The sequence below is a fragment of the Protopterus annectens genome, chromosome 10.part0, assembly GCF_019279795.1.
Source record: "Protopterus annectens isolate FY-2018-M chromosome 10.part0, PAN1.0, whole genome shotgun sequence".
Taxonomy (NCBI): Eukaryota; Metazoa; Chordata; order Ceratodontiformes; family Protopteridae; genus Protopterus; species Protopterus annectens.
Window position 1 is genome coordinate 1173128683 of NC_056744.1, and position 25790 is coordinate 1173154472.

Here is a 25790-nt window from a genome sequence, read left to right on the forward strand (position 1 = left end):
AAAAAAACAAGTTTAATACAACTATGCATTTAAGTGCTTTTGTCCTTTCAGATCAGACATAATCAGAATTTATTTATTTACTGGAGTTTGTTTACTGGGAAAGTCTGACAGGGCTCAGGTGCCGTTTTTCAGGAGAGGCCTAGAGAGAAAAATTCAAAGGTAACAATTAATAAATCAATATTTACAATTTGTTTGTTTCTTTCAGCTTTTCCCGGTTAGGGGTCGCCACAACGGAACTCCGGTTCGCTAATGATTGGTAGTGGATTTTTACATACCGGGTTACCAGCCCTGACGCACAACTTTCAACGAAGGCATGCCCCATTCACGTATGCCTCCACACATAAGACGCTCTAGCTGAGAATCGAACGTGACAATGTCTTGCTATGAGGCGACAACGCTACCACAGCACCACCACCGCAGTTCAATAAATCAATATGTACAATAATAAATGTTATAATGCAGTTTCAGTGAATACATAACATAGTTGTCAGTATAATAAAATTTGTATTGATATTAATAAACATTCATATCATTCATATAAAAGCATTATACTGAGAATTTACAGCTAGAACAGTGGTGTATAAGATAGGTAGAAGTAATTTAAGAAGTACATGAAAGAGGTATTAGAAGGGATAAGCATGTTTGTGTTAATAGTGAAGTAGCAATGGAATAGTAGTTTGGTTTTGCTAATTAGAATAGGTATAGTAGTTTAAATACTACAGTAAAGTGAAGTATTAGAAGGAGATAAGCAAATTAAACGATTTAGTACTTTAAATGGAGGTATAAAATGGTGAATGAAGGGTGTTAAGAGAAGCCTGACCCATATAAGGAGCAGGGACAAAGCCAGGAGGTACAGCCAAAGTCTTTTAGTGATGTTTTGAAAAGATGAAGTTGTGAGGTAGACCTGACTAACTCTGAAATTTTATTCCAAGTTCTAGCTACATTACTGGAATAGAAACTGACCCCAGCAACCCTTTGTGGTCTGTGATGGTAAGCAGTTGTTTATCATTAGACTGAAGAGGATGGTTTGGTATATAGTTTTGAAAGTATGGGGCTAATTGCTGGACAGGCAAATGGAGTATAGATGATTTTGTGGGTTAAGATGAGCTGGGTATAAGATATGTTGTGAGGAGGTTTGAGACAGTTTAGTGTTTTTAGTGCTAAACAGTAGTGTAAGGTTTTTTTTGCAAGCAAATCTGACAACTTTGTTGTAGCATTGTTAAAGTTTAGAACTAAGTGAGGCTTGTACGTTGGTCATGATAGGGGATCCATATTGGAAAGAGGGTAAGTAGTTGCTAGAGTTACCTTGGCAGAGTTTATAATGAATTTCTTTACTTTGGAAGTGTTTCTAGTTTGTGATGGGTTTTCTGGATGATATTGTGGATATGTAAATCACATTTAAGATTGTCATTGATTGTCATGCCAAGTAGTTTTGCATATAAGGTAACTTCAATCATGATATTATTTAAGGAAGAAATTTTAAAGTTGTTTTTTTCATGGAAATGGGATTTTGCACAGAAAAAGAGAAATAATTTAGCTTTTCTTTTGGGATTTTAGTAGTAGGTAATTATCCTGCAGCCAGCTTTCAGCAGACATAAAGACTTCTTCAGTAATTCTCTGAAGATGTATGAGGTTATCTAAAGTGCATACTAAGAATCATCAGTGTATTGCATGGGGGAAGATTGCTGAAAGGATTTATGCAGATTGTTAGTGAATATGTTGAAGAGTAGAGGGCCGAGAATGGAGCTATGTAGCATGCATGTATTGATAGGAAGGAAGTGTGAAAAGGTAGCGATCCATTTAACAGACTGGTATCTATTGGTTAACTAGTTGTTAAACCATAGTAGTGTGGATTGTGATAGCCTTATGGAAGACAGTTGACAGAGGAGTTTTTGGTGAAAGACCAGATCAAAAACTTTAGAGAGATCACAGAATGCAAAGAAAATGAGTTTGCCTTTGTCTCTGGCTTTATTAATAGTACCTTTGAAGGTTAATAAGGCTGTGGTAGTGCTATGGGGGTATAAAACCATGCTTCATGGGAGTCGGGAGCTTTTCCTGAAGGATTTGTTCAAGTAGATGTTTGTGAATGTGCTTCGCCAGAAGTTTTGACAAAGGGGATAATATGGCAATAGGTCAGAAATTGGTTATAACAGATTAGGGTCTTCCTTTATAAAAGGAGATGAAACTGATCTGAAGTTAAAAAAAACAGTGTAGCTTTAAATATCATCCTTACCACACTACACAGTATAAAATAACTGATAAAAAAAACTATAAATTTTATTAAATAAGTACACTAATATATTAAAAAATGTTAGTAATAAAAGAAAAAGTGAAAAAAAAACCTAATAATATTACAACCATATTAAATGGGTCTATATTAGAAATGCCAAAGCTTACTTTCGTGAATACGTTTTCATTGACACATAAAGGTCGATGACCTAATAGAGCGAGCAACACAAAGAGCGAAAGTGAGAACGCTGAACGTGATACCGGAAGCAACAGCGCCATACAGGTAAGGTAAACCTAATGAACAAACGTCAAGTAAAACACTTTTCTAAACGTTTTTGCAGGGGGGCAAGCCCTCCTGCACCCCCCACACCCCCCTACTTAAATATACCAACTCCGAGACTGCACTACAGTGGGGAAAAGGATTTACTTCCTCATCCCCGCAATCACCCTGCTGGCCGAGGTAATACATTCAGCATTCTCACTTTCGCCATTTGTGTTGTTTGCCCTTTTCATACATCGACCTTTATGTGTCGATGAATACGTATTTGCGAAAGTAAGCTTTCGCATTTCTAATATAGACTCTATTAAATATACCTTGACTGAACAAATTAATTTCCTGACAAAATTCTTTCAGTGTGTAATTTCAATAAACTAACAAAGTTTAAATTCTCATTCAAGCCTGGGAACCTTGCCGGATCCAATCTGAATTGCCAAAGCAACTTATAATGTTCTAATTCAGACTTGCAATCCCCGCCTCTTAACGTTATGTCCACCTTGTCAAGTACAATAAGTGTAAAACATTTGAACCCTAGGCATATCTTAGCATGCTTAGCCAAAACATTAAACTCATCTTTTTTCTTAATACTGTAACTGTGTTGCAAAATGTGCATTCTAAAAGCTAATTCTGTCAAGAAATTGCAAGAAAATTTCTCATTTCTCCTTAGCAGAGTGAATTCAGACCACATGTTATCCAGTACATGTTCTTGTACATCTTCAGTTGACCTACAGTTCTAATACTCTGGTGCATACGTTGATTGAAATTCCCATACTAGAACCAGGCAGTAGAGTCTTTTGACATAAATACAGCTGAGTTTAATAGCATATGATGCATGGGCAGCAGAATACATAGTTTCTATACCATGCTTTTAGAACTGTGGCATGCATCTTAGACACCATTAAATAATTTCTGGTTTCCATCTGGATAAGGAATTTGTCACTACTGTAGTACAATGCCTATCAGTACACATCTAAGGTGTAACATTGTTTCGGTCTTCTGCTTTTTGATATGGTAAACATGGCAGTCCATCAGCATTACATTATCATGTACCAATGTTTAAAATACATTTGAAAGAGTGTCTTGCTCTTATCTCCTTTTAGAACTGTGCAGCTGTGATCACCTGGCAATAATAATTAGGGTTAATAAATTGCTATATATAGCCCCCAATACATGAATAAAAACAGGATCCTGTATTTCAGACATAATAGTACTTTAAGCAGAGGTGCCCTTTAGCTTTTATAGTACTCATTTTAACTGTTAAAATTACTGACCTTAAGTTTAAGAAATAGTTTGGAAAACTTGGAGAGCAGAAAGACAGGAAGGTCAAAAGCTCCCTGCATTTGTACAAAGGTGATTCATTTTTCATTCTGTCAGACCAGCAAACACCTCCCCCCATGGTCACAAGAGTGTTGAATACATTTGTTGAAATTTCAAACTGTACGTTTAACCAAGGAAAGCTACAAGTAATTTACACCGGATTCTCTTCCCTTGTTGACCCTTCTGGAGGGTCTGGGTTTCAGTGGACAGATAAAATGATAACAATTCTGAGGAAGTGGATGGCCTCAATGGCAAGGGAAATGAGCAAGATGTATGCAAAACAAATGTCTTCTCTGGTATATGAGCATATCTGGGACTGATTGTTGTCCAGGCTGTCAATGAACAAAAGCTAGAGTTAATTAGTCAGTACTCGTGCCAAGAATGCTATATATGATATATGTTATTGCCATAGCTATGATCTTTCCAAGAAGGAGGATGATAGAAAGATGGCAGAGGATGTTGTCATATTTTTGGTCCACTTACAATCCTAGACAGGCTTGAAAATATGAATTAAAACATACTGGAGGGGATCCAGTTCCCTGATGCTAAAATGTATAAACTGTATCATCATACTCTATATTGTAATAGGACCGCTAAAGCCTCCTAGACAGTACAAGCCTTGTTATGATTATTGGACATCCTAGTGTCAGACAAGTCAGATGAATTAAACATGGATAATAGGGTGGTCCATTGGTCCATGGTTGAAGCAAATATCTTTGTAACTTCTTGGAAGGGTCTGACATAATCAGAAAGACATTGACATCTAGAAGTTTTCTTCTCACTTCCCAATCAGAGAAATGTTTTTTGTTGCTACTGCAAAACTTGGTCTGCAATGAGGATCTTGGTAGACTAATACATGCTTCTAAATTGTAAGAATAGAAAGATATATGGTTGGCAAAATTTGCTCAGCTGATTAAAACAGAGGTTTCACCCTTTAAAGAGGCTCAGAAGACACTCACCTTCCCTTTCCAGTTAACTGGCCAGTATGTAGCAGCATAATGAACCACTTTAAAGAGTTTTTTTCTACCACATGTGAAAAGGGTTAGTTAAATATTGAAATCTCTTTCCCACTGGTGACACTTTGGAAGCAGGATCTAGGAAGTTAAGAAGGTATGAACACCTATGTTACCCTGTGTTACAGAATGCTTCAAGACGAGACATTAAGGTCTCAGCCTCACCTGAAGATACATGGAAGACTTGCACTCAACAGAATCTCATTCCATTTAACCACGATATGCTACTAACAGCTCCAGCTTATTCAACATTGTCATAGACTATCAAACTCTTTGCTTGCGTCACCCAGAATGTGTGATTTAGGTGTTTGCTTTTACTCCAAATAAATACTGGAGATGCCCATACTCTGTGCCAGATTCTTGGAATAATACTTTTATAGAGTGCTCTCAACTGGACTAATTATGGAGTAAGGACAACGAGGCCTGCAGAAAACTGTTGAGTCCAGACCTCTGCATAACAACCTCCATTAAACTTTTCCCAGTGTCTCTTCCATATAAAATCTCCTTTCACACAGGTATCATTATTCCTGTCAATGTTAACCATTCCTTATAATGTATAATCAAAGGCTGGAGGAGTGGGAAGCCACCAAGAGCAAACAATTGGCATTCACTGCTTATCAAACACTCATGAAATACAGATGTTGTGAATAAATCAATAATCCTGTGATTCAGACTCAGGTCCATGACACTCCAGCTCTTAGTTCATGAACATTTTCCAAGTGAATGGTTAGTTTAAGCAATGTGATGAAGATGAAGAAAAGTTTGTAAAAGATGAGGTCTGAAAATCTGTTCACTATGACCAGATTTCTACCATACAGAATAAATATTTGTCATTGCCAGACCAGTATCAGATAAAATATATTATGTTGTGCAGATATGGGTCTTTTTTTTCTTTTTGAATACTTGTTATAAAATTTCACTAAAAAGAATAAACTGTATATATAGTCTTGGCCTCTGTGCTTCATTGGCCTCTTCCATTAGAACTCATTTTAGAAGTGATTCCAAATGCTTTCTAGGACACAATGACCTGTAGATTTCTCATCTCTGATTGCGAAATGAAATCATGCTAGTCATTCTCAATTCTGTGTGTAACTGCTCTTGATCTGAAAAGGGGAATAATACACTGTTTCATTCTTCTCTTCTCTTTGTTGCTTCAGTCTTTGGAGAATTCTGGGAGTGAATACTGTTTTGCATAACTCCCTAAGCTGTATTTACTTTTAAAATATATACATATATGGACTCAACCACTTCCTCCCCAGTCACGACTATCTTCACAGATCAGATATTCTCCCTCGCCCTCTTTCATTAAACCTGGCCAGAAGTATTCACTCAGCATTTCTGCATTTTCAATTATTACCCCTGTGTGTACTCTAGCTCCCTCTCTGTAAAGCCTCATTACCTAGTGTGTGTGTGTGTGTGTGTGTGTGTGTGTGTGTGTGTGTGTGTGTCTGTGTGTGTGTGTCTGCAGTATACCTTTACAATCATTTATTCCTATTTTTAAAACATTTACATTCTTCCAGCTCTCTGAGTCTTTGCTATTTTGACTGATTTCACTAAGCTGTATTGAGCTGAGCTGAAATTCTAGTCACAGTCACCAAATTACTTCCCACCTGTGATGGTTGGCAAAAAAGCAATTCAAATAACTTACTTTTTTCCCTTTCTCGTAATCTACCCAGACCCACTTAAACTTTAGAGTAGACTAAGTAAGTAGGGGAAGCGGGGTCTTACATCATTGGTATGAGATTAAAGCCCCCACATTCAGGGATTTGCAGAGTAATCACTTTCTAGTAAATTGGCTGATTTTGCCATCTCAGATGTTCCAATATAAATAACCATCTTTATCATTTTGACTTTTTCTGTATCACCTGTATGCCAGCATCTTCTCTCTAATGTCCTCTACCAGTATTTTTGAAATGCATCATGTCTTCCTTCTTCATTCTTTTTGTCTATTAATTTGGTTTACAGAAATTGTTCATTGGCACAATGATGTCAGTTTTAATTTTTCCACATTGTTCCTCCTCACCTCATTTGAGTTTATGCAAAAGTATATAATTGATGGATTTCTGCAAATGATAAATTCTGCCAAATTCTGTTAATCCAAAACAAAAGAGGTGCTATTCATATAACAGGGTTATAGATTAATGCAAGTTTAAATACAATTCATCTTGCATTTGTTCTCTTTCTGCATTGCTCTTTTCATTTCAAAAACAGCACTACAGTTTGCCAACCACACAAGGAACCTACAAGACAGTGTTCTTTTTGAGCCTGTCTTTAGTCTTTCTTTTGTAGATGTACAAGTTACAGCTGTAAGACAGGAATGAAGAGTGACAGGAGAAGGAGGAGGAATGCTTGGGGTGCACTGCATTGATTGAGGGATGGTCAGAAACCATAATAGGGATACTTTAAATGGGGAAAACGGGTAAAGTAACAGATTTCCTAGGGTTGAGACAACATTTAATGACAGTGTGATTTTTACACAGTGAACAACGTTTCCAGGTAATCTCTAAGGGTGAACCAACACTGGTGTTGTTGTATACAGTTCTCCCCTAAGTTGCATCTAAATCTGTAAACAGCATGGTATTACTTAAAGCTCTCACCCTTTAACCTTAGTGAGATTTAAAGATAAGTCCCTATACCCTGAAAATGAAATAACTTCTAGGACATGAATAAATTTAAATGCCATTAATATGCCACCTTGTTATATGAGCTGGGTGTTAATAAATGAATAAAAGTTTCAGTTGGATGTAACATTATTGCCAAAGAGACCTTGTTTTGCAAACACATCATTAACAAATTACTTTATCTCTACCCAGTGACATTGTTTTCACATATTTGCGAGAAGCAGTTGGAATAGAGAATAGCCAATAAACCATAAATAGTCATATAAGTATAGCAGCTAACTCAGAAATGTGAAGATCTTGGTCAGCACTATTACATCCTCTTACTTCCCAGCAGGAAGAGGGGTATCGTGTAGATCTGTATACTGTACTAACAGGTATGACACTGCCACAGTTACAAGGAGCACTCAAGCAAGGTAGACATCACACACACACACACACACACACACACACACACACACACACACACACACACACACACACACACACACACACATATCCAAACATTACCAACTTATATTTTAAGTCCAAACATTTTTATAGTAATAACTTTGACATCATTCATCCAACTGATACTAATCCTGTTCTTAAGCTTTAGTTATGTTTTAAATGGTTGGTTAAATAAAAGTGGAAATACAAGATTTGAAAAATAATGGGCAAACCCTGGCTCCATGGTATTTAGGGTTAAAGTTTTAACTGTGACCCAAATAAACCTGAGTTTGATCAGTGACTCTGGCAATGGACCATCTTGGCAGGGAGATATGAAAAAGAGCAGTTACTCTCAGCTCTCCTCTTCCAGAAAGGGGTTTCTTCATGTGATCTAACACTCCCCCAGTGATAGGGACAGTGCTATAATTGCATGGCAGATTGCCATCAAATTCAGCATGGAGGGCTGGAGCTAAATGACTCTCCAAACAGGGATGCAGGTGACATCAGCAGCTGCACCTAGATTGAGCATAACAAAAAAAAAAAAAAAAAAAACGGTTTGGCTGCATCAATCTCAACCCTAAGGGGCAGTTCTGAGGGCACTTCCAACATTAAACAGTTTTGATCGGTATGTATCACCTACATTCCTTCTTACTCAGCAATACAGCATTCTTATTCCCAAATCAGATTTGTGTGTTCATTATTTTAAACAACATAACAAATAATAAAACTGTTACACATGTATAACATCAACAAATCAGCCCATGATACTGTTACATATACATACATTTCAGCATGCTCAATTTGATCCCCCAACGGCAGGTATGCGAGTCCAAAGCTACCTGTGAATAAAAGAAAACTTATTTTTGCCAGCGCACAGAAACATCAAAGGAAAAATCGCCATAATGAAAGCATTCTGTTGAGAATTTGGTGCCTTTGAAATCTAAATGATAATATTATGTACAGCAGAAATGTATTTTTCTTTTTTTAAACACCTTTATTGAATTTTCACTTTTAACACAGGCAAACTTACATTTCTATAAAATTAATGAAACTATATTAACAAGTTCACATTTACAAACATTATAATTCACATTAATTATTATCATATAAGCTAAACAACATTACATAAATTATTCATTTCATGCCTTCTCTTAAATCTCATTCCTCCTCCAAAAATGTTTCTACACGTATTGTTCCCACAATTTCCATTTTTCAGTGTAATTTACAGCTACCCTTTTCTAAAGATCCCAATTTGTGTTCTTGTATCTCTGTTACAATATTCACTACTTCAAGTATAGTTGATTTTGATTTCCTTTTCTAGTCATTGTTTTTTTGGCAGCCACCAGAATTTAATGTAACAAGGCCTTACTATGGCTAAACAATTGTGATCCTGTATCCCAGCTCAAAAAAAATCATTGCATTAGTCACACTCATTTGCTCACTCAGTATTCCTGACAGAGTACTCTGTAGGGAATTTTTAAAAGTCTGCCAACTCATTACACTCCCAAAACATACATTCCCAATTATCTCTTTCTTTCCCATCACACCTCCAACATTTGCTCTCTACCTGATGAAAAAATCTTTGGAATCTGCTTGGAGTATAAAAGTATATATGCAAACACTTCCAGTCAAAAATCCTAAATCATTGTTTCTTTGTGAGCTGCATATCTAATCTCTCTTTCCGATCATTTCTGACCACTTCTGATTGATTTCTATAGTTATTGTGAAATATTGTATATGCCTCAGGAATTATCCTTTTTTTAACTGCAGCTTCTGCTTCTGTTCTAGATTCATTTAAAAAATCATCCAGTTCAAGTGTTTCATTTAGGATTCCCCTATCCCTTCTTTTTTCTATACTCCTATATCAATCCCTGACAGGGAAGACAATAACTAGCCTGCAGTCCAAATGTCTTCTTGGCCTCTTCCCATACTATTGCCTTTCTTGCTCTATTTATTTGTTCCCAGTATCTTGATTTCTTTGCCATCTTCCTGCAATAAATTCTAACCCCCTCGTCTATTCTCTGTATCCCTAATTGCTGTTATTGGTAGAATCTCCTTTCTCCATTCCTGTCTTGGCTAGTGCTTAGTATACTTTCTGCTAATTTATGAATATATATTATTCTCCTTAAGAATTTCAGCGCAAAATCACATTCTTTCCTTATTTCTTGAATTACCCCCCCCCTTCTTCATCATCATCCTTTTCCACTTTGAGTTATACCTTTCTGCTTGTGTTTTGTATAAAACATACTTAACTGTGTAGCTCTAAAATATCCCTTCAAATCAGGTAATTCTAAACATCCTTTTTCTATTGGGAGGATCAGCTTATCCAGCTTGACTCTTGCCCACTTCCCCTCCCAAATAAAATTCTTCAATCCTTTATTAATTACTATCCACAAGTCCTTTGATTGATAAAAAAAAGGCTGGACTGAGTGTAAAACTAAAGGGACTAAAATATTTTTACTGCTTGTATCTTGCTATCCAAATTCATAGGCAAGAGCCTCCAGTTTCTCAGTTTTTTGTATTATCTTTTGTTTAGTCTCTTCTTACATATCCTTAGCTGCCATAACTGAATCCATTTTAATGCATACTCCAAAATTTTATCATATTCCCATAAGTTATATAAATACATATTCATAGCTGATTTTTGTTGTAATGTGATGCATAATTTTGGCCACAGTAGAGCAACAATTTGAAGGAATTTAACCTTAAAAGAAATAAAACTCTTCATAGGTTCATAGATTAGTACTAGGCTAACTACCCTTGTGGGCCATTTCAAGCCTAGCCAATTACCCCATGTGAGAATCAAACCCTGCACCTTGTGTCTGTAAGGTAAACACCTTAACCATTATGCCATCCTCCCACTTCATATTTACATTTTGCAAAAAACTAAATTTCTTAACAATCCATAATATTCTGTAAGGCTGTGTGATTCTTCTCTGGTATGTAAACAAAGTCATCATCCAAAATGTGTTTTACATTCAGAGGTTAAGTGAATATATTGGAACTGAAATATTGACAGGATTTTCTGTGTCCTGCTAATCAGACAGGACTTAAATCAGTCCAGAACCATAGATTCAAAGGTGATTACTAGGCTAATGGCACAAGAGCCTTTATAAGTCTAGCCAATAATACCTAGAATATGACAATATTATATGGGATGGGGTAGTATCAGGGTAGTCGGTCTTTGGGTGTTGGAACCCAGAGTCATTTTACAGACTGCCTCTGTCCATAAGGGACATGGTCAGGATCCCAGAAGTTAATTTACAGTTCCCCATCCATTTATCCAAATTCTTTTTGAAGACAGTGAGGGACGCACTTTGTTTTACAAAGATGAGAAATGTATTTCATAGACAAGGTAGCCGTTGGGATAGTGAAAATTATTCAGGACCTATTCAAGATGATAGAAATTACTTCTGAAAATATAGCTAGGAAGTGTGATAAAATTAAGGTGGAGTTAAAATTAAGGTGGAGTTTAAAAATAGGGTGGAAATAAAAGAAAGGAAGCTATGGTTAAGAAGTAGCAAGAATTATTTAGAGGGACTGACAAGTGTTAAAGTATTGCAGAATAGGGAGAATCTCACAGGACAAGAAGAGAGTCAACTACATAATGCCAAGCAGAAAATAAGGGATTACCTCTATAATATATAAGAATTTAGAAAGATTGCTGTTAAACAACTGCTTTTTGATAATAACACTAGAGCACAAAAACTTTTAGTACAACAACTCAGACAACATAAAGTAGAAAGGGATGCTGCCAAGCTTAGGAACCCTATAACAAGGAAGGATAGCAAAAGATTCTGTAGAGGTACTAGAAATATTTTGGAAATTCTGTGAAAGTCTGTATAAAGTAGAGAAATATGGAAATCAAGAAAAGATACAAATGGAAATGTTTATGGAAGAATTAAATATGCCAAGGTTAGCAGTAGATGAGCCTCAGTTAATAACTGTTAGGATAGGAGGAGATGAGATAAAAATTGTGATTTATCACCAAACTACAGGAAAGTCCCCAGAAATAGATGGTATTCTTGTGGAAGTTTGGAAGCTAGGAGGGAAAAACTGATAAAGATCTGGACGTTTTTTTTAACAGTATTTTAAGAGGAAGAGAACTACCAACATCCTGGAAGAAAGGCCCATTTCAATACTAAACCATGATCAAAAAGTGCTCATGTCTATAATGGCTAAAAGAATGGCAAAAGTAATGCCAGAATTGATAGATATGGATCAACATGGTTTTGTGTAGGGGAGGCAAATATTTTACAACATTAACAGAACATTGATGATCCAGAGTGAAGCAGAATATAAGAAAATACATTATTATTGGTGGGTCTTGATGCAGAAAAAGCATTTAAGAGAGTAAATTAGGACTTTATGAGCAGGGCAGTAGAAACATTTGCATTTCCTAAACAAATTATAAGGTTGAATAGGAGGATATATGACACATTGGAGGTGAAAATTAAAGTGGGTGGGGTACTCTCTGATAATTTTTGCTTGAGCAGAGGAACCAGGCAGGGGTGTCCTCTTTCCCCTTCGTTATTTACATTATATTTAGAACCATTGGCAAAGAAAATAAGGGACTCAGAAATTTAAGGATATCATTGGTATGGTAGTCAAGAAAAGCTGGCTCTATTTGCAGATGATATTATTTTATACCTGACAAAACCAGAAAGAGCCATTATACTGCTGTGGAACATTTTGAGAAAGTTTCAAACCTTTTTGGGATATAAAATGAATGAAGTTAAAACAAAGTCAATAGCAGTAAATTATGTATCCATGTATGAATTGATTCAACACTATCCATATTTATGGAAACATAATACAATGAAGTATTTAGGAGTATGGATTAAAATTATTGTGGTGTGGCAGCTATGAATATGTGGGAAAAGTCTAAACAAAAGATAATACAAAGACTGAGAAAATGGAAGCTTTGTTATGTGGCTATAGATAGTAAGACACAAGCAGTTAAAATGTTTTTGATTCCATTAGTCTTATACACAGGTCAGGCATATTTTTATAAACCAGAAGAGATGTTGGGAATAGCAATTAAAAAGAGCTGATGGATTTTGTCTGGGAGGGGAAGACCACAAGAGTTGAGTGGAATAAACTGATGTTTCCAGTAGAATAGGGTGAATTGGGTATACCCGATTTGAAGGGGTATTTCAGAGCTACATAGTTAAGGCTCCTGAACATAGTACAAGCAGACAACTATAATTCAAAGTGGAAAGGGATGATGATGAAACAGGGAGGAAACTGAGGAAACAAGGAGAGACTGGGATGTTGGATACAGGCCTTTAAGGAGGATAATAATACTCATACAGAATATTATATCTATAAAGTAGCAGAAAGTATCCTAAGAACTAAGCCAATACGGAAATGGAGAAAGGAAAGTCTGCTGATAGGAATGACTGCAATTAGGGTTATAGACAATGGGCAAGAGGGGTCTGGAATTTATTGGAGAAAACTGGCAAAGGAACCAAGGTATTGGGAGAAAATAACTAGAGAGGGAAAGATGATAGAACGGGAAGACACCAAGAATTTATTTGGACTGCAAGTTAGAGATTGCCTTCCCTATCAAGGATTGATATCAGAGTACAGGCAAAGAGAAAGACATAGGGGACCCTAAATGAAAGACCAGCATTGCTAGAGCTTTTAGTAGAATCTAGAACAGAAGCTGCCATGAAAAAGGAATAATTAGCAGAACATATAAAATATTGCAAGACAACTATAAGAATTAATCACGGGAGGTTAGAAAGGATTGAGAAGAGAGACTGGATAAGCAATTCACAAAGAAACAATGGAAATATATATGTATGTCTCCCAAATATGCAACAAAATCTAGAATATTTAGGATTTTTGCTTGGAAATTTTTACATAGATATTTGTATGCCCCAAGTAGACTCTAAAGAATTCTTCTTCAGGTACATAGCAAATGTTGGATTTGTGAAGGGGGAGAAATTGATAACTGTGAACATATTTTCTCGGAGTCCCATTAAGGATTCCTTGCAGGATGCACTGTCGGAAATGCTGGGTGGGCAGATTGGTGTGATGAGGGAGATTAGCTATGATACAGAATCAGAATTGCGTAGACATAGTAAGGCCTTGCTGTGGCTAATTATGGTGGCTGCCAAATAAGCAATTACTAGAAAATGGAAATCAAAATCTAAACCAGCTATACTAGAAGTAGTGAATATAGTAACAGAGCTAAAACAACTGGAAATAAAATCTTTAGAAAAGGGTAGGACCAAGCTATATAGGAAAAATGGGAATTGTGGGAACATTACATACAGGGGTGGAATGAAGTTTAAAAGAAGGCAGGTGAATTATAAGTGATGTATGATGTTTGCATCTGGAGTGTGTCAGTATGTTTTGTGATGTAAAGTGCTTGCAACTAGGATTGTGTCGGTGTGATTTGTTTTCATTTACATAAATGTATGATTGCCTATGTTGTAAGTGATAGTTTTATAAATGTGTTTCTTGTTTTAAAAAAGGTTAGGAATTGAATAATTTATATAATGTTGCTTAGGTTATATGATATATAACAATATATGTGAAGTATAATGTTTGTAAATGTGAACTTGTTAATACAGTTGGATTACTTTTATATAAATGTAAATTTGCCTATGTCAAAAGTGATAATTCAATAAAGGTGTTAAAAAAAAGATAGCCTTTGGGATATGAATCTGTCTCTCCAGCAAATTCTGTTAGAGTCACAAATAAGGTTCAAGTCCATAGAACGCTTAATCCTCATATAATTTTTCTTGCAAATATGTAACATTTTCATCAGGGCTGGATCATAGAATGCCTTGTAGGTCAGACATAAGTCACCTCTCAATAAATGATATGAGACTGACTAAATGGAAAGGCCCTTCAACTGATTTGCATTTTTAGTGAGAAACCTCTGGAGCCGCTCCAGTTGGTGTAAGTGTCTGGTTAGGTACATGCAGAAGGTAGCATTGTACTCGATTATGGGCCTGATGAGTGCCAAGTACAATGGTACTATGACTTACTTTGATCTTGATGCCATGCCTTTACATATAAGCTGAGATACACAGAAGGATTTCCTTACTAGCATAGCTACCTGGTGGTCAAGGTTTAGGTTACTAGCTATCTGTGTTCCTAGGTCCCTCACCACTGAGTCTAGTTTTAGGGGTGTGCTATCAATATTATAATTTGCAGGGATATCTGATTTACCAAAGGGTCAGATTATGCATTCATGGCACCAGATGTTTGTCATGTTTATGCCTGTTTGTAGGATGTCAACATTGTTACAATCGATAAACCAAATTGGTGAGATAGAAGCCCCAACATTGGCCTTCACTTCAGAGAAATATATAGCACCCCCAAACAGTCCAGATATAAATTTATGGCATTCAGTCAAGGTCATATCATCAAGTGAGTCAGGTGTTACAAATAGATTGGGGGCTGGAATAATAGTTAAAGTGTTTAACTCACAGACACAAGGTTCATAGATTCATAGATTGGTACTAGGCTACCGGCCCTAGGGCCTATACAAGCCTAGCCATAACAATTCCCTGGATATTTCTTCCCACAATATTTACTTCCCTGGACCCCTGTCTAACAGGGTGACTGACATGATCCCCAGGGTGAATTTCCTATCTCCCATCCAATCATCAAGGTTCCTTTTGAAGAAGGCCAAAGAGGCGATCTGCTTGACATGTATGGGTAGTCTATTCCAGAGTCTGGGGAGTCTCTGAGTCAGAAACCTATCCCTTCAGCATGTTTTGTTCATTGTGATGACAAGGTTTAGATCCCTGGAGCGTGTGTCTCTGAGGGATTGGGATTTCTTTAAGTGTAGCATGTCCAACAGCTCTGGGTTTGACACGTTAAGCAGAGATCGCCTCTGAGTAGACGATATGCGACAGCGTATAGGTGGAGTTTTTTTAGACGGTCAGCATAGGGCATCTGCTTTAGGCCTGTGATTCTTTTAGTGAGGTATTTCTGCAGCCTTTCCAGTTGTTGCAGATACCTTGAGAGGTACATACCAAATGAGGCATTGCATTCTATAATAGGTCTAATGAGGGATGAGTACAGTGGGACAATGACCTCCTTTTTTCTGGATGAAAAGCCCTTAGTGATGAGGTGTACAGTGCTTTATCCTCAACTTTGGTCACTGGCTAGGCATGTAATAGTCTGCAGACTGATTTGATGGGGAGATTGGCATAACAATTAAGGTCTTTACCTAGCAGATACAAGGTACATAGTTTGATTCTAACCTCTGTTTTTTTGGCTAGTCTGTAGACTGATAGCTTAGTAATGACCTACAACCCTATAACAAAAAAAAAGAAAAAGAAAACAATATACATAATCTTTTGTCCTAAACAAGCCATCCATATTTCCCAAAGGACACCTCAGTACTATGGAACATATAAAACCAGTATGTATCTATGTAACTATAAGCTAACCAATAGTCCTGGAAATGTAACACAAACTTTTTCACAATAAACTTTCCAAGAATTGGAAGGTTAGAGTTTGGCCCTTCTTTCCCATCTACCCAATATAGTTTATCATATAACTATCCTGACCTCCCACTGAACCATTCATTCTGCCATCATATCTGGCTTGTGTGGATAGAGGGGGGTCTGTGGTCAGGTGGCATCCTTCTGCTGTGAACTGATGCTAACCCTAACTTCCCCAGCTGGGAAATACACAAAAGCATGAGCATTGTGTATCTATCTGTATTCTGAATCTTGCCATATACATGCTAACCACTTGCAGGACACAGCCTGCTTGTTTGTTTATTTGGGACAAACCTCTGGCTTTCACCAGAGGGTGCTCTTATGGCAATGAAAGCCATATCCATCCCCCATGATGAGATGGGAAAGTTGGTCACCAGTCTCTCAGTTCTATCTCCACAGTCTTGTCTTCCAGCTCTCAAATTACTAACCAAGCCTAGATTATGGTCCTTAAAGTCTGACGCCTTACCTTGCTTGAGTGGACTAGAGTAACTAGCCACATTTTTCTGCGTTGCTGTTCTTTAGGATGATGATTACCAGAGCTTTCTAAGGCTTGTAGGAAATCACCCTCCTTCAGGAGAAACACAACAGTCTAGAAACCAGTGGATCCAAAACATTAACAGACTACTCTCAGTGGGCAAGGGTAATGTTTACAATAAATTAGCCACAGCTTCAAAGCCAGCTTGATGCAGTCACAGAAACAGATGATGTAGGTATAATTGTGTGCTAAAGGACTCTTGACTGGTATTCCTGCCTGTCACTGCTAATGCCTATTAGGTGATTGTTACCAGAGGACAGTTTCCCAGTGTCAGGCACATTGTTCATGAAATACACTCCCATGTCATTGCATCCTGTGTTGAAACTTCCTCAACACTGTTAAATTGTGTATTGTATTTTAAAGTATGATAAAGATAGATTGTTTGTTGTAGCAGAGATCACAGAAAATGAAAACTCTGCTTGTTAACAGCAGCCTATGACTGGTAGTGCTGGAAATGCTCAGTCAATCTAAATATGCCCTTTCCCAGTTTCTCTCCCTTCAGCAACATTCCTCATTTTTTTGTCTTTATTGCACGCAGCATCAGGTTCTGGTTGAGCCATCTTGGTCTAATTTGGAGTCATAGCTCAAACTGGAGTTGGAACCACTGAGTGTATGATTCCCATACAAATCTGGGAATAAACATAGTCAGGGCCTCAGAGTCCAACTCTTCATCTACAGTGCATGTGCTAGGCCCACTTTTATCTGAAGATCTACCATTTTAATAACATTTAAACTGCCAAAACAGGTCAGCTAAGTATCAAGAGAACCAAGGACAGGAGACTATAATAAGCACTGAACCACATGAAGGCCAGTTAAGTGTAATTTCCTCTGATATCTCCCCCAACCTCCATTTCTGTGTAGAAGATAAAATCCAGGGTAAGTCTTTCAATACAGGTAGTTGAGATAAACAAACAAGCCTAAGGCACTCAGTAAAGGGGAAGAATTACATATTACACTTATCAGCTGCCCTGATTTTGAAATTTCCCCCAGCTCAGCATCATACCTCTCAACCTCTCAGTGCAAGAAATCTGGACAAAACCCAACAAAACGGGGATAAAGGCCCATAACTATGGACATATTTCAAATATTGCTCTTATAAACTTAGAAAATAGCTACAATAACAGGGTTGTTGTAATATACATTTTATGAAGGATTTGAAGTCTGAAACTCAAATATATGTCATTATTTAGTGATTTAAATCCTCAGATCATCAAAGGTGATTTGCCAGAAAAACTCAAATTTTATGAGGAACACACCAAAAATATGAGGCAGAAATCTGGACATTCTGCAAAATCTGGAAACTTGATAGGTATGCTCAGCATTTTGGGAGTGGATAAACACTACTTAATGAAAAATACAAGAAATACTTGTAGAAAAGCCAACTAATCACGTGGCATATGATTGATAAGAAGGTAGCAGCAGTCTGATCCTGCATGCTGGGTGTGTTAAATATTTATCTTCCCACTTGACATTTAGCATGCTTCAAACCTTGATATAACACAAATGATTATGTATCTTCTAATGCAGTTTTTCTGGTTTGTAGAATCATTAAGTACCCATCCAAAATTGCTGCTTCCTGGTGGAGTTACAGCTGTCATCATGGCAATTTTTTTGAGCATACTGTGCAATCCCCATGCATGGGGCACTTGTGTTTCTCCACTGATTGTTGATATAACCATTTTACAATTATATACTTCTACAATACTAATAGACTCACCTCGTGTCAGTCAGTGCTTGCATTCAGTTATCAATAACTTGCCATTTTTTAACTTTTCTAGCTAGTCTTAGTTTTATGTTTGATTCAGTGTTGCTTGTTAAACAAAAACATTTTACCATACAAATTATCTATTTACAACACAGAGATCAGGAGTTAATTATTGGTCATGTGTTATTTTTACTACATTACACATCCTAACACTTTGCCAGTGACGTCACACCTTATAGTACCTACTTTATTACATAGGTATGCATCTTAGGTACTTTGTTCCATATCAATATCCTGTTTAAACTCAACTTTCATTATAGCATCCCATATAGCCCATTTGTTTACAATGGAATGTTCTGATCTCTGATACTTCTCATTTTCATATTCTTAATCTCTTTACTGATGTTTTGCCTTTGCTTTTCTTTTTCTCCAGCTATAGCCACTATGAAAAATACAGATGGCAACACTTTCTCCTCTTTACTGTGTGTTATTTTACAGCAACCCAACAAAAACATCTCTATACTTAGGTTAAATTCTCTTCCATGTATAAGAATTAGGATATTATCCAAATCATTTTTCTGTTGAAGTGACTCAATATATTCCAAAATATATACTCCCAGGAACCTCTTTCCAAACTACCACAGCTCCAATATATACCTTTTGTCTGCAGGGATATATTTTTCAAGTCTCATAGGGTATAGACATTCTTGTGCAAAAATTCGAAATTTTCTCAGTTTAGTTGCATATCTTAGAAATGGGCGGCCACGGTGGTGCAGCGGTTAATGTTGCCATCTCACAGCAAGAGGTTCTCCGGTTCAATTCTTGGCTGGGGTGCCTTCTGTGTGGAGTCTGTATGTCCTCCCTGTGGTCGCGTGGGTTTCCTCCGAATGCTCCAGTTTCCTCCCACATCCCAAAGACGTGCAGTAGGTGGATTGGACACTCTAAATTGGCCCTAGGTGTGAGTGTGTGCATGTGTGTGCATGTGTGTGCCTTCTGTGGAAGGTTAGGCGCTGGGCTGGCAACTCGACACTGTAAAACTCCACTGCCAATCATGAGCAGTGGAAAAAAGATAATTTCCTAACCGCAGTGTATCGCAATCATCATACAAAATGTACAGATAATGTCAAAATCACTTACCTGTATGGCCTAAAAATGGTTTACTATCATTTAATTGAAATGCACTCGGTCGAATGGTCATATCATCGACCAACTTCCGCGAAAACGCACATTGCCAAATTCTGGAATTGCTGAAATACATGTTGAATGCAACCTAGGGACAAGCTTTAACATGGGCTGAGATAGGGGTGAGATTTGTACTTCGACGATAGAGTTTGACATTGCCAATGTTCGAGGTTCAGGTTTCGCGTAAAGTGGATTCGACCGAGTCCACTTCAATTAAATGATAGTAAACCCTTAAAAACACATACAGATTGGCAAAATAAACACTATATAAATAGTACAAATTTCTACACTATATAAATAACTATATAAATAAAAACTAGAACATCTTGTAGTGATACCACAAGATTAACAAATTAAACTATAACATTTACATGTCTGATGATACACTACTCGAAGTTATACATTTTCAATATTATGAACTTCAGTGTTATGAGTTTTCTGTTTTGAGGTTTTCGATTTACTGTCTCAGTGTTTTGAGTTTCAGTGTTATGAGAATTAGATGTTTTGAAGGGGAATATATGCATACATGCACAAGTTCACCAAAGTCCACTAACCCAAAAATTTGCCTAGCTTCATCTCATATTATTAGCTCATCCCCATTTACCATCTGCTCCCAAAAATCTTGGTTCTTTGTTCTTTCTTTTATAGATACTGATTACATTTTCTCCTGTGTCTTTATCATTACTGAATATAGTACAGCCCATTGGTGTTCTATTTTTCCAAGGTCTAACTTCCTTTAACATGCAGACTTGCTTATTACTTTTATGTATATACAGCTACACATAATGTTCTCTATATTCCTTTCCTAGATCTACACAAATGCCCACCTTTGATCCTTTTGTTACCTCGTCAGGCACTATGCTTATCATATGCTTCCATTTTGGGCCTATAGTTTATGTCCTGAATGAAATATAGTAATCTGAGTTCCATACCCTTATAATATGCTAACCGATCTGAAAAGTCCCAAACACCCTGTTCTTTTGTCAGTATTAAATTTTACCATTGTACTCTTTCTCTTTTACTATCCCAAAGAAGATCCTTCAGCTCCTTTTTAATATTCTTCCATATCTGATCTCACTTGATACATATAAGTTTAATCTACTTGAAGAAAGAGTAGGACCAAAAGGATTTTGATAACATGTATCTTATTATGTTTCCACAAATAACAGTTCCCATAGTCTTATTTCACTTATAATATTTTGAGTGATTTCACCCCACATTTCCTTAGCCGCTTGCTCAACATCCCATTTCAACCAAATTCTCATATATCTTGTCCTGTCATGGCCCCACAGAAAGGGGAAGGTCTGTACTAAATAGTATGTTGGAACATAGTTCATTACTATAGCCTCTGTTTTTGCTTCATTAATTTATATCCTGCCATATTATTAAAATATTTCATTTTATCAAATATATTTTATATCATGTTCTGAACTGGTAAAATGTAATGTTAATGACATTTGCAAAAATGGCTATTTTCTTCTTATTTCCCATTATATCCAACTATACTTGATGTCTTACATATCTGACTAATTACTTTAGATATAAAGCAAAGGGTAGTGGGGAAAGTGAGCAGTCCTGCCCGTTTCATTTTATAAGGCTAAATATTTTAGGAAGCTCACCACGGCAATTTTCCCTCACTTGAGATCTTCTATAGATGTTAAATATTACTGCTGTTTGTGGAAACGCAGATCCAGGTCTACTGTTCTCAGCAATATCTTTGCCATTCTTTTTGCCAAAATCATCATAAACACTTCATATTCATGACTCAGAACTTAATGGCTCTATATGACAATGGATCAAGAGGATCATTCCCCTCCTTTGGTGTAACTATCACCACTGCTTCTTTGAATGTCAAGGGCATGTCCCCACCCATAAAAATATTGTTAACAAGAACTAGCCACACTTGTATTATCTCCGACTACCTCGTTGCTTCTTTAATTCCAGTTTTACTTAGTTTTTATGTTAGTAATTTTCTACTTCTGCTAACCGAGGAAGTTGTGATTGTCTCAAGTATGTTACCATCATCACCATCATCATCTTTCGGCTTTTCCCATCAGGGGTCGCCACAGCGGATCATCTCTTTCCATTTCTTCCTATCCTCTGCATCTTGCTCTGTCACACCAACCGCCTGCATGTCCTCTCTCACCACGTCCATAAACCTTATCTTAGGCCTTCCTCTTTTCCTCTTACCTGGTAGCTCTATCCTTAGCATCTTTTTCCCAATATACCCATCATCCCGCCTCAGCACATGTTCATATAGTGTGCTGTAATACTTTGCCGTTCATTCCTAACTTTTCTATGATCCACATCTATCCTACCATTCACATGGTTCCCGATTTTATTTATACTTTCAACCTTGTGCTGCCTTAAATGTTGTGCAAATTACTTCATATTTCACTTGATTTCCTTGTGACCATATTACTGATCTTAAGTTTGGAATTATCCCAATCCTTGGCAAGGTCTTTAGTGCTTAGACTCAAATCTACCAACATTTCATATGTTAAGGTTTGGTATATTCAATTATTAAACAACTCCCTTCTCAGAAATAAATACTAGAAAATAACAAAGTTTATCACAATATACTTTTAATTGCTTGCAAAACTTAATCTGTATAGGTGCATGGTCAGACACTATTATCAGATATGTTTTGTCATCTTGCCAAATCTTGATGAAAAAGTAATGTCTGTATAAAGCAACAAGTTTAGAATTAAGCAGATCTTGGCTGCAGATAAATTTGCCTGAGTTCTTCAATTTCTTACCAGCTTAGTTAGTACTGGTAGATAATTAAAAACAAATTATTAGCATCTAACTATTTGCTAATATTATAATATCAATGCAAGATAAAAAATATATTAGATACTAATGAAAGCTACTATGACAAGCATTCCATAACACTCTTAGAAATACAGAGAGAAGACAAGGTGAGAATACAGCAATCTCTGCAGCATCAATAATCTGAAGATGTAGCAATTGGTCAATCATCTGACCCTATATGATTCAGAGAGATCAGGTGAAAGGCATCTTTTTAAGACAAGAATGTCTTCTGTGAATCAGATACAAGCTAAGAAATCAAAGGTAAAAAGATGTACCACAGCCATATAACAAAGTAAAGACACTTCTGTTGTGTCTTCACCACTATTCAAGCAACCACAGATGTCATAAAAAGAAAATCAGAAATCCAGACAGCACAATTTTATTAAATATTCTAGATTTGGAAGGTCATTTTAGAAGCCAAACAGAAATATGGACATTTTCATAGATGAAAAGTGTCATTCACTGAAATGCTTATTGTGTGTCAGGGTAAAAGACCATATTTAATGTGGAGTTAAATATAGTGTGATTGGCCACTGCAGTCTACTAGTGTTTTTTGTATTAAATATGGTTTAACAAATTAATCAGTGTATAGTACTGCACTATATCATGTAATATTTCGAGACTAGAATATACACACACACACACACACACACACACACATATATATATATATATATATATATATATATATATATATATATAGGTTCACTTTATAATTTCGAAATACTGAAATTCTGAATTTTAGTATCCCAAAATTATAAAGTTGAACCTTTAAAATCGTGAAAGTGCATAATCGCGAATCTGAATATCACGAATTTGCGGTTATGGCTTTACGGTAAGTTACGTGTGGTGTTGTGAATGGATGGTATCTGGTGTTGCGTGTGGATTTGGGTGGAATTTAAGGTGAGTGTTTTGTAAGGGTTTTGTGTGGGAGTATGAGTGTGTGTGAATGTGTTTGTCAGCTGTACGTGTGGGTTAGGGTAAGCAGGTGAAAGTATGGGTGTGTAAGTGTTGGATGTGTTGGTGTTTGTATATGTGTGATATCTGTGTGTGTGTGTCCGAGTGACTGTAGAATGTGTGGATGTGAGTTTCCTTTCTGTGTCTGTTTGTGCGATCTCGGAGTTAGTATATATAAGTAGGGGGGGTGTGGGGGTGGATGGCAGCTTGCCCCCCTGCTTATATGTAGCGTAGGTTTGTTTGTATTTTTGAGTTTGTTGTGGTGTGGTTTGGATGATGTATGTGTTTTGTGGTGTATGGTGTGTTTCTGTTCGTGGTTTTGTGTTTCGTGATTGTGTAGTTTCGGGATTTGGGACATTGGACTTTATAGTTTCGAAATACTGAAATTCGGGATTTCGGTATTTTGAGATTATAAAGTGAGCCCATATATATACATATATATAGATATATATATATATATATATATATATATATATATATATATATATATATATAGGTGCAGTAGATTTTGCATGCCAAGATTTTTGATAAATTTCATCGATGGTTACAGTAGTTGAATTGTATTACAGTTGATCTGCAGCAGTTCAACTCGAATATAATTTCAGGAGTTATCCTCTTTCTCTGTGATTGTGTATATATAATGTCCAGGGTGTGGAAGCAGAGCCCCCTGTGTTGGTGGGGTGTAGGGGTGAATTCCCCCATGTAAAAGGAATTTTCTTTTAATATGACCAGAAATGTAAGCTGTCATTTTACATTTGTAATCACTTTAGATAGGTGGGGTTTTTTTTTTAGATGTTTGACATCACTGATGAACTTTTTAGATTAATTTTTTGTTGATGAAAGTTCATCAGCAATGTAAAGAAATGTCATTATACACTGTTAGCTTGAAGTATCAAGTGCAGTTAAAAAAGAAATGTATTGCAGACATGCAGAAACATTGACATGTAAGTCACTGACCTCACATGGTTGAAAAAGCACTAAACCATTGTTTGTGTAGGGGGCCAATTCCCCATGTACCCTACATACCCCATGCTGTTTGGAGGCTATATAAATCAAGCTGTGGAACTTAAATGGACTATTTAAAACAAACACAAAATGTAAGGGAATGCTTGCATTGAAGTGCTTGCCTTTGCCAGACTCTGAAGTCAAATATGAGAAACCTAGGCCAATACAGACAGAATTGTTGGCATATTGTGAAAAAGAGCAAGTATTATGGAAGCTTTGTCAACCAGGGAGAAAACTATCTGTGAATGGGAAATCAGGTTGTAGAACATGATTACACCAAGGTAACAAGACTGTAATTATGATCAAATTTAAATTATTGTTCTTTGCTTTTGTAAAGGTATTATGGAATGGTAAACTATTGACCTTTGACAGTCCAGATGAACCAATCAGACAAATAAGAAAGTTATCTCTGTGACTTGCCTAATTACAGGTGGAACAGAAATATAAACTGATTATCTGAGAGATATGGATAATATTGGTGAAATACAGGATAAATGGGAACATTGATCTGATCTGACTAAGAAGAGATATCTGTTTCAGCATGTAATCCTCTGGGCAAGGTGGTTAGATAGACTGGAAAGTTCTATGTGAAGAAAGGAAATGGGGTATAGTAGACACATACTTTATAACTGCATATTATTGAAAGCTTTACCCAGCAAACACATGTAAAGGCTAATCTTAGCCTAACTACTAGACAGATGAAGACTCTAAGCACTTCATTTTCACATCTCTAATGTAGATGAATGCAATCCAAAATATTATTTAACTGCTGCTGCTGCTGTCCTTATCTAATATTTAAGCAATAACCAACGATGTGGTATGGCATATTGAAGATTTACCCATGGGTGGAGTGGTTTAATCACGAGGGCGAAGCTCGAGTGATTAAACAAAGGCAACCGTGGTTAAATCTTCAATATACCACAACCACGGAGTCGGTTATTGCTATTATACAATGACATTATTTAAAAAAAAAAACTTACTTTTCTTAAATAATGTCTTTGTATAATGGCGGATTACTGTTCTTCTTCCGTTTGTGGTATACTGCTTCTTCGTTTTGATGTACTGCGCATGCGTATAAGGCTTGTGTTTCCATGCATACCCAGTACATCAATGCTTTGAAACGGAAGCAACGGAGAAAAGAAAGTCTCTCTCTTTTTTTTAATTGTAAAAAAAAAAAAAAAAACGGTTTTGGGGCACTTTATACCAAAGGAAAAAAGTCTGGGCATCCGGACCTT

The 25790-nt window shown here is 36.6% G+C and overlaps 1 protein-coding gene across 1 annotated transcript in view; it reads right to left on the bottom strand.

Moving 5' to 3' along the window:
• NPHS2 (NPHS2 stomatin family member, podocin) overlaps positions 1 to 25790 on the bottom strand; it is a 269098-nt gene that overhangs the window by 78509 nt on the left and 164799 nt on the right. The window contains exon 8 of the mRNA XM_044086847.1: positions 8664 to 8722. Coding sequence (XP_043942782.1) covers positions 8664 to 8722 — 59 coding nt within the window. The remainder of the gene's footprint in view (positions 1 to 8663; positions 8723 to 25790) is intronic.